General features: G+C 27.5%; 1 protein-coding gene across 4 annotated transcripts in view; it reads right to left on the reverse strand.

The window, feature by feature from the left end:
• Nucleotides 1-1412: 1412 nt before the first annotated feature.
• LOC142319196 (uncharacterized) overlaps nucleotides 1413-15092 on the reverse strand; it is a 29768-nt gene continuing 16088 nt past the window's right edge. The window contains exons 3-6 of one of the 4 annotated variants that reach the window (XM_075356190.1): nucleotides 8912-9115; nucleotides 4649-5213; nucleotides 3202-3352; nucleotides 1413-1874 (exon numbers count right to left, since the gene is read on the reverse strand). In XM_075356190.1, the coding sequence (XP_075212305.1) occupies nucleotides 1842-1874; nucleotides 3202-3352; nucleotides 4649-5213; nucleotides 8912-9115 (953 nt within the window). In that variant the 3' untranslated portion in view covers nucleotides 1413-1841. Of the gene's footprint in view, nucleotides 2133-3201; nucleotides 3353-4648; nucleotides 5214-8911; nucleotides 9116-15092 lie in introns of all 4 variants that reach the window. The other 3 variants (XM_075356189.1, XM_075356191.1, XM_075356193.1) reach the window with 3 other exon arrangements.

Below are 15092 nucleotides of genomic sequence, written 5' to 3' on the forward strand. Positions count from 1 at the left end.
CTTTATTTGCATTTTCCTGAAAATCGCATTTTTAAATACATTTGACCCATTATCTCAAAATGTACTGGGACTGTAGAGGTCAAATTTGTACCAGTGCTAAAGCATAGCTTGGGCAACATGTGGAGCTACAACTGTGTTGCAGACTTCAGTTTTTTTTGTAAAATTTTCCCATAACAATACACATGTCAATTTTTTTTTATTAAAGATTTAGTTAAAAAAGAATGACTCTAAATCAGTAAAATTACTACATTAGTGGCAATCTTGTCAAAAAGTTTCATCAAGATAGGGCTGGTAGTTTTTGAGAAAATGAGTAAAAATACATAAATTAAAATGGGAAAGCATAGGATGTTCAGCTCCTTTAAATATTTTTTATAAGTAGTTTTAGAAATCCCAATTATGACCACCTGTATACTGAATACTTTGGTTACTAAAAGTACAGTATGAAAGGATGCAGTTTGTAAGCAGTTCTCTTGCATTTGCAAGTTTTTGAGCTTCAAAGATGCAAAGTTTACATTCTTTTTTCATTGAAAATTCAGTAATTTTCGGTGAATACTTATTTATTGAATAGATTTTATTTGATAGCAAATAGAAATTTACCACTATCAAATTGCTACCAGCATACTTTTTATTTCAAGAGCTGTAGTTGGTTTCAAATAATACATATCATTTGAAATGATTAATACAATAGAAAAAGTTAAATCTTTTTTTTTTTTTACAGACCCTTCACCTTCCTAACTCTATTATGGGATTTTTTTTCAGTCGGTGCTCTAAATTGAAGTACTGTAAACTGAATATATTACTTGCATGGTTGGTTCCATAATAATTTGAATATATCAGGGACTAGAATGTTGGAAAATAAAATCACTTGAAATAAAGATAAATATCAGTCATATTTAATAAACCAATCTGCTAGCACTATTGAACAATACTAACTGGTATTCCTTTATTAAGGTGACTGTTGAAATCCATTTAAAATTAAAGCAAAAGAAATCTGAACTATATATTTATAATTTCCAATCATTTGTGGAATTTTTAATAATCCAATTATTTAATAATGTTTAAATAACTGGTTTACATAATTAAGTAAATAACTAAGTGCTTTGTTTTAAATGAACTTTTACTGAAACTTTTGACTGAAATTTGCACAATCAAAAAATAGATCTGAAACCTGTCAAAGAGGTGAAGTTGAAAGATTATTTGAAAAACTGTAGTTATATGTAATTCCTGTATATAATAATTAGTTATGTATTATGCCAATGTAATTAATTAAAATAATACAATAAATAATAATTTTTGGTAACTTTTAACACTTAATTAACCTGTATGTTTAGTAATGGCTGATTTGAGAACCAGTAATGGTTAATAAAATCAAGTTTCACTAAAAAATTATAAAGATAATTTTTGTGCAGCTGTTAAAAATGTAATAATTTTATTTATGTATCAATTATTATACAAGCTTTTTGATAAAATATTAAAGATTGATTTACAGATAATTTTTTTATTCTATTACTGATTTTAAATATATGTAAACCAAAGGCAATGATGATTGCCTTTCTTGTCTTTCCTTGCCTTCTTGTCTGAAGCATGTCTTTTTGTCGTATAATTTTTTTTTCTACACGTTTCACCAATGAAATCAAATAAAGCTTATGATTTTAAAAAACTAAAATTAATGTCATATAAAAATAACCTAAGGGCTAAACATTCGAAGAGTCACTAGTGTTAGATCCTTATGCATTCTCTTTATCTTGAGATGATAAAACCACACCTTTTTAAGTGAATAAAGAAAATCAACGTAAAATTCAGATTCAGCAGCACAGAATGATTTTTTTTATTTGAACAGTTTATATAAGTATTTCGTTCATTTTTCCAGTAATCTGTCAATTTTTAATTACAATTGTGTTATTCAGCATTATATTTTTAAATTGAGCATAATTTATGTACCTGTAGTTTTTTTTTTAGCAGTACTTTTAATAGCTGCAGTATAGGATTTATTCAAAAAAGAGAAATATAAATATTTTTCAATTTTTAAAAGAGTAAATTTTTGTTAATATCTCATCACATTTCTCCTTATCTTTGATACCAATCGCAGTCAAATCTTCTTCAGTCAGTGTAAATATAGTATCTACATCAAACTAAACAAAAAGGAAATACATATATATTTAAATGCTATTAAATAAACCAACTAGTACAGAGAGAGGTGAGAGATACAACATTCTCACCTTAATTTTTCATGAAAGTACTTTTGTGAAATCCCACATCCTCAATTATGATTGAAATAATTCCATTATTGCATAATAAAGATTTAAAAATGAAAATTAATTATTAATTTAAACAAGTGCTGCGCTATTTTTTACACTTTTTACAAGACTGTTCTATCTGAATGGAATATGTAAACTTTAATGTAATGAATGTGATGGTATTTATATAGGATACAGATCCTTTAAAACTAGATTTCTAGAACTTACAAAAATAATAAATTAGGTATAAATACAGGATAAACTAAATTTTTATAATTTCTATAATGTTCAAGAAATCTAGTTTAAAAGGTCTTACATGGCAGACCATCTATAAACAATTTATTTCTGATATTAACGTAAATTTACAAATATTAGAAATTAATAAAGAAAGGATAAAATTTTAAATATTAGAAAAATATTACATATTTAAATGCAAACAAGATTTCAGTTTGATAAATCCTCAGAAATTTTTGAGGGTAGCACTTTTATAAGAACTGCAACAGCTAGCAGATTTGTTTAAATTAATATGTAAATCCATATAAAAGTAACTGCCTTTACTAGGACTTGAACGCTGGAACTCTCAACTTCCAAATCAGCTGATTTGAGAAGACATGTTCACCAACCCGGTGGGTTTCAATGAACAGCTACCATATACAAACATCACTCAATACTGTTTGATTACTTAAAACAGGCAATTCAAATATACCATTCAAATTTTAATAATACACTACTTATATTTCATCTGCATCCTAATACATTTTAATTCCAACAAACTTTAAAATAAATCAGAATTGTGTATCAAATAGATGCAAAAAAAATAATAGCACCATGAAGCATGCTCAACATCTGCTGAGTTCTGTTCAGTTAAGTTTTACATGTACAATTTAATCGTTTAAACCAATTTAAGAAATTGAAAACGCTTTCAAATATTTTATAAAATAAATTATTAATTTATGTTAGTTACCTCTTGCATTATGAAAAGAGAAATGTATTCTTCAAGCTTTAACATTGTTAGTAATTCTGTTATTCTTAAGTTTTCATTCATTCTGATATTTTCATTGTTAACCATATTTTCATTAGATACATTTTCTTTAGTTTCAACACTCATTTGATGGCTGAAATTTTTAATTTTAATAACTGAAATATTAAACTGTAAAATAGATAATGAATTATTTTATATGAATAAAATAATAAATTATCTGATAAAATAATGAGATAATGAGACAAGATATTTTTGGAAATATCATGCAGCTCTTCAGTGCTGTTGCAATTGAAACAAGACATTGACATTGTCCTCTTTGACTTCACTTCACTTCACTTCATCAGAGATGATTTGAATTAATTCACATCATATCTTGATGAAGCTGCTTTTCATGATAATAGATAGATTAACTTTGCAATACAATCTGAACAAATGAACATAATTTTCAAGTATGTTTAAAATTCTTCAAAAGTAATGTTGATCACTACATGACAGTTACAGGTACCTCATCTCACCAAAAAAGCCATCAAATATACATAGATCTGTAGTTGTAGGACTGTACTTCTAATTTAAGTTATTGAAGAGAAAAAAATATCTGTTATTTTCAAACAGAACAGTGTGTCACATCATTTCAACCATCCAGCATACTAAACCCTGACTGTTTCATTCTCTCTTAGCCTTGTGCTAACCTTATCCCAACAAAAGGTAGTAAAAAAGTTTTAATATAAATACATTCAAATGTTGTATGTCATGTAAAAGTAATTGATGTTGTCATAAAAATTGTAATGGCATAGTACACAAAATACCAATTTGACATTTGCAGAGCAACAAATAGAGAACATAACAAAACTTATTAAAATATCACAGTCACATTAAAAGCACATAGTAAATTACTCTCTTAATGCTCTTAAGTAATACATTCATAGTTTTAATTCAGTTTATCTTCTTCTGTAATTGTGAATCCCACCTCAAACAAATAAAGTATATGAATCAAAGAAAGAAGTATTTATTAACAGTGGGAAGTAACAGCACGAAAACTAATGCTACTTGCTGCTACAAATGAATTTAATGTAAATCCAATCAAGAATCTGCATTACTTGGGATTCTCTACAACTGGGGTATACTTTAGCTCAGTAGTAACAATTGTGTGCTCACTAATATAAAAATTCTTTAAATGCAGAGTTATAACTTTAATTTAAACATGCTAGAAATTTATCACTTCTGCACAGAAGCAATCTTCTGAAGAACAATTTTATATTTCACTGATCCTGGATTGTTACCTGATTTTACAATATTTAAATGTTGATGTTACATTTCAGTGCTAATTAGTTTAATTCTACGCAAGCAGAGCTGCATACTGCTGCACTTAAATATTTATCAATGAAAATATTCATATTGAGTAAACAGTTTATAAAAGTGATAATCTTACCTGAAAAAAAAATTTTTTATTAACCGTGGTAAACATGTTTTATCTTTATTATTTTGATAAAGTTTTGACTTGTTTTTTATATTTTTTAGTTTTGATTCAAAATTTAGTTTTCTACTTGAATAAAATTTATTTTGTCGAAATACTTGAGGCGATATAAGGCCATTTAAATAGTGACACTGGCAGTATGAATGATCTTGTTCATGTTTGTTGTCATTTGAATCATTAAAACATTTTTGGTTACTATTAAATAGGTTACGAGGTTTTAAATTATGGGATGGACTATAACCCATATTTATATTTGAACATCTCCAATTTAATGAATTTGGTACTTCCAAAGAAGGAGAAAAGAATGATCGATTATTTAAAGGGGTCAAGGGTAGTAAAGGAGAATTACAAGCTTTACTTGACAGAAGAGCTTGCATCTTAGTGTCTTTTCTATAAACAGCAATATCATAAGCAGTCTGTGACTGTAAATTTGTAGCATTCTTATTAGCTCCTGTTTCCAATAAAACCTTTGCTACTTCTACAGCTCCATTTGAAGCAGCTAATAAAAGTGGTGTCATTCCTAAAAAAAAAAAAACTGAAATTATTTTTCAATTCCTAACTAGAAAATTAAATACAATATTTGTTTTCTTTTGTTGAAAGAATTTTATTTTAAGAATATTATATTGACCAAATTAATCTTAACAATATCATTAAAAAATAATAATACTTGTAATAATTCTGTAGATATGATACACCACACTGATGTGGAAACTCAACAACTTTGTATCAACATATATTCCTTGCTTCTCAATTACTAGTAAGGGTGTAGTTTTAAAAAAATTCTTTTTCTGGGACCAAACTTCCTTTGCAGAGCTCCCAATCAATTAAAACTTTATTCTGATCAGAACAAAAGTGCATTATATAGATCACGTATATATAAGATAAATTCAATAAATTTTTACAAATGTTTTTATCTTGGAGGAAATTGAATAAGTCTAGTATAAATCAAACTATTAGTATAATTTTTGCTTTGTTTTTTTTTTATGAGACACTGATTTAGTACTTCTGAATTGTAGTAAGAAATGTTGATGAGAAAGATCAATTCTTTACAGGTTTGTGATTCCCAGGCCTACTTTTAAATATAATTTTATAAACTGAAACTACTGTCAGCATTAAAAAATTATAATGAACATGGTAAATCGGAAGAATTAAAATGAATTATTACTAACTCAATGATGGGGAACAAAAAATGAAAGGCAGAGTTACCTTCAGAATGTCTCATATTAATCATCAGTTGCTAATTTCTGAACAATCTCACCACATAATAAATTGTATCCGTTATATTATTAGTTTTAAATAAGCAATGTTTAAGCAGATAAGTATTCTAAACAGGACAAAAGTATTTTATTTTATCATAGAAAATTTTTAATTTTCTATCCTCAGCATAATCCTACTCTCTGTCAACAAATAACTACAGAATCTTTCATAGTTAGAATAATGTTTCATTCGGTTTCTCATCCAAAGATTAGTGACTAAACTTTCTATATTCAAATATAACTTTTATCTATACCTTATTGTATTATTTTTAGTTTATAATCTGGCCATCAGGGATTCTTCCAGTCATCGTCTTTGTTATATGGTTTGAAAAAATCAAGTGACAATATCACCTTCAATTTTTATTTTATTCTTTGGTTTTGGAAACCTGCAAAAATTATTTTCATTTGTTTGGTAGAAAGAAACAACTTTCCATTGTTCCTGCCTCTACCCAACTTCTCTTGTTCCCAACTTAGAAGATGAGTATATTTTGGACAATTTTTCCACATCTTTGTCATGGTCAATTCAATGTGTAAATGTTCTCTATTTTGTATTTGTTTATTCTTATTGCATTTAAAATTATTCTGATTCTCTGGCTTATATAGATTCATAACCATTTTTCAATTTTTGTTTCTGATAAAGTTGGTCAATTTGGGCATATATATATATAATCTGTGCGCATGCATATGTGTTTTAAGATATTTTTACTTCCTTGTACGAAGTAAAAGAAGAATTGTGGTTGTGAAAAATCTCGATTTTTAGATTTCAACAGAAATACCCATTTTGACTAGTTTTGGCATGACATATGTACGTATCTCGCATAACTCAAAAAGGATAAGTCGTAGTATGTTGAAATTTTGGATTTAGGACTGTTGTAACATCTAGTTGTGCACTTCTCTTTTTGATTCAAATTGACTGAATGGTTCCAGATTTATAGCCAAATAAAATTTTATTTAATGAAATATTTGGATCTTAGAAGGGAAGGCACATCGGTTCAAATCAAACTATCTCCTTTTTTTAATTAAATATATTGATTTATTAATAATCATTAACATCTGATTGTAAAAAAAAAAAAAAGTAATAATAAGAAAAAATATCAGAAGTTATTTTTTAAAAAATGTGTTATGTAATTTAATCGGCATTCAAGGAAGTCATGAGATGCCTACATCAGATTTTTTATTTTTAATATCTATCTTTTAAGAATATAACTATGTTACAAGTGTTTTCAGTTCTATAAGAAATTTCAAATTAATATAATGTTCCAATTTAGAGTAAGTGATGAATGAATCTTAAAAATCAGCTAAATTTTTATCAAGGTATTATAGACACTAGCTTTGACTACTTTCATCAGTTCAGATTCTTATCTATAATTGGACTTTTTCTATATAATCGCTAATTTTTGCTTAACTGATTCCGTAATATCATCGGAAATGATTATTTTGTTATGCGCCAGTTGAAAATAAATTTTTATTGAACAAAATGTAAAAATCGCAAAAATATCCATTTTTTACTCTTATTTTCCTAAATAACTGATAACTGTTCATTGCAGAGAAAAAAGTTTGATTATTTAATTTTACACAACAATATCGTCGGCTGCAAATTGAAAAATATGTTATTATTGATGCAAAAATAGCAATTACTGTCAAAAGAATGAAAAAAGAAAAGAAGCAAGATTTTTTGGGAAACCTCAAAAACGTTATGGTATGATAAAGCAACATACCAAATTTCAACAAAATCGGTCTGACAGTTTCACACAATAATTTCACAATTTAGTTTTAAAAATAAAATGCAATTTTTTCAAATTTTGTAGCGCCTGAAATAATATCTCTAGATACTTGAAAATTTAATCACATATAAAACAGCACTCAAACTTTCAAATGCATTTTTAAAATTTTAACTGGTGAAATAGGGGAGCCTAGGGATTTTTCAAACATATTTGCAATTTTTTTGCTTATAAAAAAAAATGGAATATCTTCACAAATTTCTATCTAAATGAATTTTAAAAAGCACAGTGTAAAAGAACTCAGGAAGACACTTCTTTTTTTTTTTAAAAAAGTTTCAATTTGTTAATTATCTACAGAGATATAACCGATCAAAGTTAACCATCATTGTGCAACTTCTGGAATAAATATTATCAATAAATTAATAGACCAATATTTAGCAATTTTTATATACTAGCATTTTTATATTGAGCATATTTGCTAGTATGATATTTGAACATTTAGCTTACAAGACATCAATTTTTAAAAAAATATAATAATTTTGTTTATTAAAACTGCAATTGTGTTAAAAGTAGAAGTATATTTAAAAAATTCCCTAGGCTCTCCTAATCAACTGATTTAAATTTTTCAAAATGCATTTGAAAGTTTGAGTGCTCTTTTATATGTGTTTAATTTTTTAAGTATCTAGAGACTTTATTCAGGCTCTACACAATTTGGAAATATCACACTTTTTTTAAAAAATCTGGATTGCAAAAACTGAGACTGATTTTTTTAAAATTTAACATGTTTTTTTATCATATCAAAAAGTTCTTTGAGGCAAACTCTGGGGGTCCTATGTGTAAGTACTCAAAAAATTCTTTTTTTTATCAGTCACTGCTATTTTTGCATCAATAATAATGTGTTTTTTTATTTACAACCGATGATATTGTGGAGTAAAATTTAATAACAAAACTTTTTTCTCTCTTGATCTTTTATCTACAATGAACAGTGATCAGTTATCTAGGAAAATCGGAGAAGAAAAAATGGATATTTTTGTAATTTTTTTAGATTCTGTTCAATAAAATTTTAAGCACACTTTTTTCAACTGGTGCATAATGAAATAACCATTTCTGATGACATTCCAGAGGCATTAAATCAAAAGTTAGTGATCATATAGAAAAAGTCCAACCCCAAACAGATACCGCCTGGACTATTATGTATGGGTGTATAATTAAATTACAATTAAATAAATGATTACACTTACCATATAATAATACAACCTGATTAATGTGAAATATATTAAGTAACAAAAATAATTTAACAAATAATGTTTGTCCCATAAAACAAGCTAATCCAAATGACTGTGAATCCTCTTTTAAATCTGATGATTTGGTGTACATGTTGTCCAAGATGTAACGAAACGTCTCCTCATTTTTGCTAGCAATTGCTAAACTAAGAGGTGTGTAACCTAAAAAACATACTACCAGATTACTAATTGTATTCTTCTAAACAGATGACTTAAAAAAGTTATTTAAAAATAGTAATATTTAAATTTAAAAGAAAACAAAGAATGTATGATGAAAATTTTTAGTTACAGAAATTGGATGAGAAAGAATTCACATTTATTTCTACTACTAAATTAAAACTGTTTACATCAATATGTATTATAAAAACTATCTCTTCTGCACTACTCCCAAACCTTAGATGTTAAATAATTAAAGAACAAAATAAAAATTGCCTTTTTTCAGATTACCCTGCAAAACCACAAATTAATCAATTAAAAACAAGATAAACAAGCACAACCTCATGTAATAAGTCAATATTATATAAATTCAAAAAGGATTTGAAACATTATTTAATATATCGTATATTAAATATAAAAAGATCACACATAACAAGTTTTAAAAAAACAAGAATGATTTACCATGTCATTCGATTTTTCTAAGGGGCTTTGAAAATGTCATGTGAATTGTAATTATAATAAATTTCATATCCTGAGCTCCAGAGGGTAACACACCTGTCTTGTGATAATCTCAGTCACTACACCACCCCTTCCATTTCTAGTCCTGGTAGGTTTTACTGGAGATCATTTTTTAGACACTCTAAACTTGATAACACAACACAGTCATCAGTGTGACCTCTGTCAGGATGTCATGGATGCAAATGCCTCAGCAGACATTTCTATCAATGTACTTTTACAACCTACTATCACCTTCGTATGGCCTCTTCTAACCACTAACACCTACCATAACTTACAACCCTCAACTGCCAAATTAATCATTTCACAGAAGTGCAATCTCCACACCTTCCTCTAACACCAAAGGTTTCACACAAAAGCTTTTCCTACATCTAATTTCAATTAGACTATGACTAAGATCATTACTTGGATTCTTTAAACACAAAAATACTATCCTCATACTGGTATGGCTATTGTTAATCTTTTAAGTACATTTCAAGAACATGCACCAGCAACAATTATGGATGTTTTTAGTTAAATTTTTCAACCGTATAAAAATAAGCAAACACGAATTCAGAAAAAGCGATTTACTACATCCTGAATTAATTGACTTTGTCTTCCTTTGCAGTTATTTCCTCTACACAAATGTAAACAGTCCTGATTTCTAAATCATCTAGTATCAGGATCAGTTTCCAGTAAGGATCTTGATATTTTATTACCTATCATTTCAGTCATCTAATTTTCCTTACTAAAACAAGTTGTTCTAATACTAAAAATACATAATATTCTATTACCAAATTAACTGGATCAAGGTGTCTTAATCTATGCCCCCCCCCCCCAACCTACTTCTCCCTATCAACTGGTCCATAAACTTCCCTCTTGTGTTCTTTAATTTCACCTGCCCTTTTATATTTCATCTTTTTACATCTGATCAACTCACCAAACTTATTTGTAACACCACACTTCAAAAACCTCTATTTTTTTTGCTTTCCATATTATTGAACGCAAAAAAAGGAAGTATTGTGTTTTATGGTACTATAAAACATAATACTTCATACAAATGTTTTAAGTAATTTCTTATTTATTCCTAGATCTGTACTTGATCCCAGCAATGAATACAACGCATTGCTTCACTACAGAAAAAGGGCACATTAATTTATTGTTTACACAGCTGCCCAATGTTTCATATGGTTATGATGAATAACTGAGGTATATATGACAAGTGCTTCAGTCACAGTTGCTTTAACTAAGAGTATGATTTTCACTTTTTTTTATCTTCAGTCATTTGACTGGCTTGATGCAGCTCTCCAAGATTCCCTATCTAGTGCTAGTCGTTTCATTTCGGTATACCCCCTACATCCTACATCCCTAACAATTTGTTTTACATATTCTAAACATTGCCTGCCTGCACAATTTTTTCCTTCTACCTGTCCCTCCAATCTTAAAACGACATTCCAGTATGCCTTAATATGTGGCTTATAAGTCTGTCTCTTTTTTAACTATATTTTTCCAAATGCTTCTTTCTTCATCGATTTGCTGCAACACCTCTTCATTTGTCACTTTATCCAACCATCTGATTTTTAACATTCTCCTATAGCACCAAATTTCAAAAGCTTCTAATCTTTTCTTCTCAAGTACTCCGATCGTCCAAGTTTCACTTCCATATAAAGCTACACTTCAAACATATACTTTCAAAATCTTTTCCTGATGTTTAAATTAATTTTTGATGTAAACAAATTATATTTCTGACTGAAGGCTCGTTTCGCCTATGCTATTCAGCATTTTATATCGCTCTTGTTTCATCCATCTTCAGTAATTACTTCTCAAATAACAAAATTCTTCTACCTCCATAATATTTTCTCTTCCTATTTTTACATTCAGTGGTCCATCTTCGTCATTTCTAATATATTTCATTACCTTTGTTTTGTTCTTGTTTATTTTCTTGCGATAGTTCTTGAGGACTTCATCCATGCCATTTATTGTTTCTTCTAAATCCTTTTTACTCTCAGCTAGAATTACTATATCATCAGCAAATCATACCATCTTTATCTTTTCACCTTGTACTGTTATATTACATATCCAATTCTTGCAGTGAACAGAATGTAAATATCATTTGTACACTTGAATATCACCTGCATTTTAGTGAGCTTGAAATGATGATATATAAAAGTATATTTGATTTAGTGAAGAAGGCAAAAAAAAAACCAATTCTTTCCTCATTTTCTCTTGAAAGACTGCCATGAAATGGTTGTTATTCTTAAGGATGACTGTCATTTTTGGATTGAACTGTGACTCATGACAGTTCACCTACCCTCATTACAATTATGACATTTAACATACACACACTTCTTTTGGATGAAAGGTTACTTTCCTCAAACCAGTCTGCTTTTCATATATTTTATTATCTAATCTTCACAATTTTTTTTTTACAACCTAAATAAATTCTGCAGAATTTTGTAACATCTAATTTTTCATAATTTTTCTTTCTACTGAACTTCAAAATTTTTTGTTTAAATTTTATTTATTTTAACCAAATCAATGCCATTTATTTATTTCTTCAACATATAAATGAATTAGCAACAAGAGTAGAATTCTTTAACACATTTTTCTATATTACAGTTTACCTTTCTTTATATTAAAAATCTTGTCACAGTTAATAAATTCTTGTAAAAATTGTTCTTTTATAAAAACAAAACAAAAAAGTTCAGTTGATTAGATATTGAGGTAATTAATTTTCTCCTATTTTATTCTTCCAGATCAGTGAAAAATTTATTAAGGATCAGTGCTCCTACCTAATGCTGTCTACATTAGAAACACATTTGCCCTTTTAACATGCTGGATTATCATTTACAGTGATATGTCAAATACTAGCATCTGCTATTACAAAAGGCCTATCCAGTAATAGAATGTACTCTTTTCAGTTAAGAATTACCAGATAATTGACAAGTTTCTTCTCAGTTGGCAAATAGATACTAATAATAATTGGTACATTATTCAAATAAAAATGAATATAAAGTATATTCTAAATTACACCATATTCTAAATAACAAGCAATAGCCAAAAATGAAGATTGTAGAAGGAAATCACCAAAAAGGAGAATGGAAAAAAATAAAAGATAGTGTGCCTAAATAAAGAAATAGTTTTACAATGAAAATAAGTATGAGACTGAGTCAATAAAAGTCTGCAATATTCAACTAAAACAATCTTCATAATTTAAAAGTGTACATGAAAACTAATCTCATGGTCTTCAAATAAAGACATCCAGTTAGCATCAAATAAATAATTAGACAAAATGATTTTATTGGATGTTCAATATAGTTAAGTAAAAATTATTCATAATGTATTAGCCATTTCTGGTGGATTTCATGAAACCATTACTACAAAATGACATTCTGGAGCTAAACATATTTAGTATAAATCTATTATTCAAACTTCAATAGTCTAGACTGTTTCAAGCCAGTGATATGAAATTTCTACCAATAATTTTGGGAAGAAAATTATGGATTATTACAATTAAATTAAAATAATTCCACTTCACTTCCCAATTAATTATCAACAGCTAGTGATACTTTATCAATATTACTGATAAAATATGCAAACAGTACCTTACCTAATATATTTAATTATAAATACAGTTAGTATTTTTTAAATGTAAAATACAATTTATATTTATGAAATATAATTTATAATTAAATATCACATTAAATTATATTAACATTAAAAGTTGTTGCATTTTCATGTTTAACCAGTCATAAGACCATCAGGTGAGTTCCGTTACAACAAACTATCTTACAAAATTAAATTAATTTAAATTACAAAAATAATACTCTTATCTAATCTTACAAATAAAATAAGAGAGCCTGCCTGATGTATACAAAAATAAAATGTCTACTATATTGATAACATAAGAACGAAAATAACAAAAGATAAACTGAAATTAAAATGAAAAAAAAAACCATTATAAAATATAAATAATACTTAATATTATAAATAAATAATATTAATAAGATAAAATAACCTTAAATATTAATTTGTACTGATGAAGAATGGAAATTAAGTACAATTGAGTTTTCCAAATATCAACAGCAAATTATATAATATAGAAAAATAAACAAAACAAAACTTGAAATTATAATAAAATAATCTGTACAATTGTAATGTAATAATTAATCTTTACATTCTTGATTGCATTTTGCATGTATACAACAAGAAATGTTCAAATTCAAACCACTTAATATACCTAAATATTGTTTTGTTTCAATATGGGGGCTTTTGAATCACTTTCTCTAAACCTCATTTAATGCTAAATATTCTGTCAGATGTTTGCAGCTTTATCAAGTAACCATTTTGATATTCAATATGTTTTAGAAAAAACCAAAAAATATGTGATTTTTATTTTTTTTTAATCTTTATCTATTCATTTATTTTTTGTTACCTATAAGCTTTCTATTTTTACATTATTTGATATTATGTTGTTCAAACATTGATGAAAATTGTTCTGTTTAAAATCGTATCACTTTTCTGATCCTTTTTTTTCTAATTAAAGCTAAACTTCTAAAATTTGTGTTTTTTAATAGACATTATTTACAATAATTTTTTCAGAATTAAATTCTTTACAAAGTTAATTAAAAATTTTTAATGGTAAATAAACAAAGTTATTTTATTCCAAACCTAAAAAAGTGTATTTTCTGACAAACTTTTTTGAGTTTTACCCTGTTTTTCTTAAAACCTAAATGAGATAGAGGTGACTACTGGGACCACTTTTATTCAATTTCTTAGATCAAAAACCATAAGGAAGCACCAAATTTACCCCTTTATTTGTAACCCAAGAATTTGAATACAGTTTAATTTCACAGACGGAACAGAAAGCAGGAATAAATGTTTCACAAGCTGAAACTCTGTAATGAACCGTTTTCTGACCTGTGTTTATGTGGACATTTTTTTTGGGGGATATAGAATTATCTCCCAACAGATTGCCATGCCATTTGGAATCACTAGTGCATGCGCACGTGCATGCAACAAAAATAATAATGAGTTCATTACAATTATTTTTTTCCTGCTTTCCTTTTTCTTGGTAATAATATTATCTTTACATAAGATGATTTGGATTCTACATTTTTTATTAAATTTTGTTACCACAAATATATAAACTTACGTATGAGGGTAAGTCAATTATCATCCACAATTTAGTTATATTTTTGTTCATGTTGGTAGTACTGTCATGTTGTGTAGATGACGCATGCGTGGTTTAATTGTTGTTATGTCTGTGCAGGTTTGATGCTGCAAGGTTAGTTCCATTATCGCTGCCCTGCCATTAACCATGGCTGCTCCGCTTTCTGTTTGCACCAAAGAAGATCAACATTCAGTGATCCATTTTTTGTGGTCGTAAGGTGTATCAGGGGCTGAAATTCATCGACAACTTTCAGTACAGTACGAGAACAGTGTGTTGCCGCAACGGAGTGTCTATGAATGGATTGAAAAATTCAAA

Source organism: Lycorma delicatula, chromosome 2, assembly GCF_047948215.1.
Source record: "Lycorma delicatula isolate Av1 chromosome 2, ASM4794821v1, whole genome shotgun sequence".
Taxonomy (NCBI): Eukaryota; Metazoa; Arthropoda; class Insecta; order Hemiptera; family Fulgoridae; genus Lycorma; species Lycorma delicatula.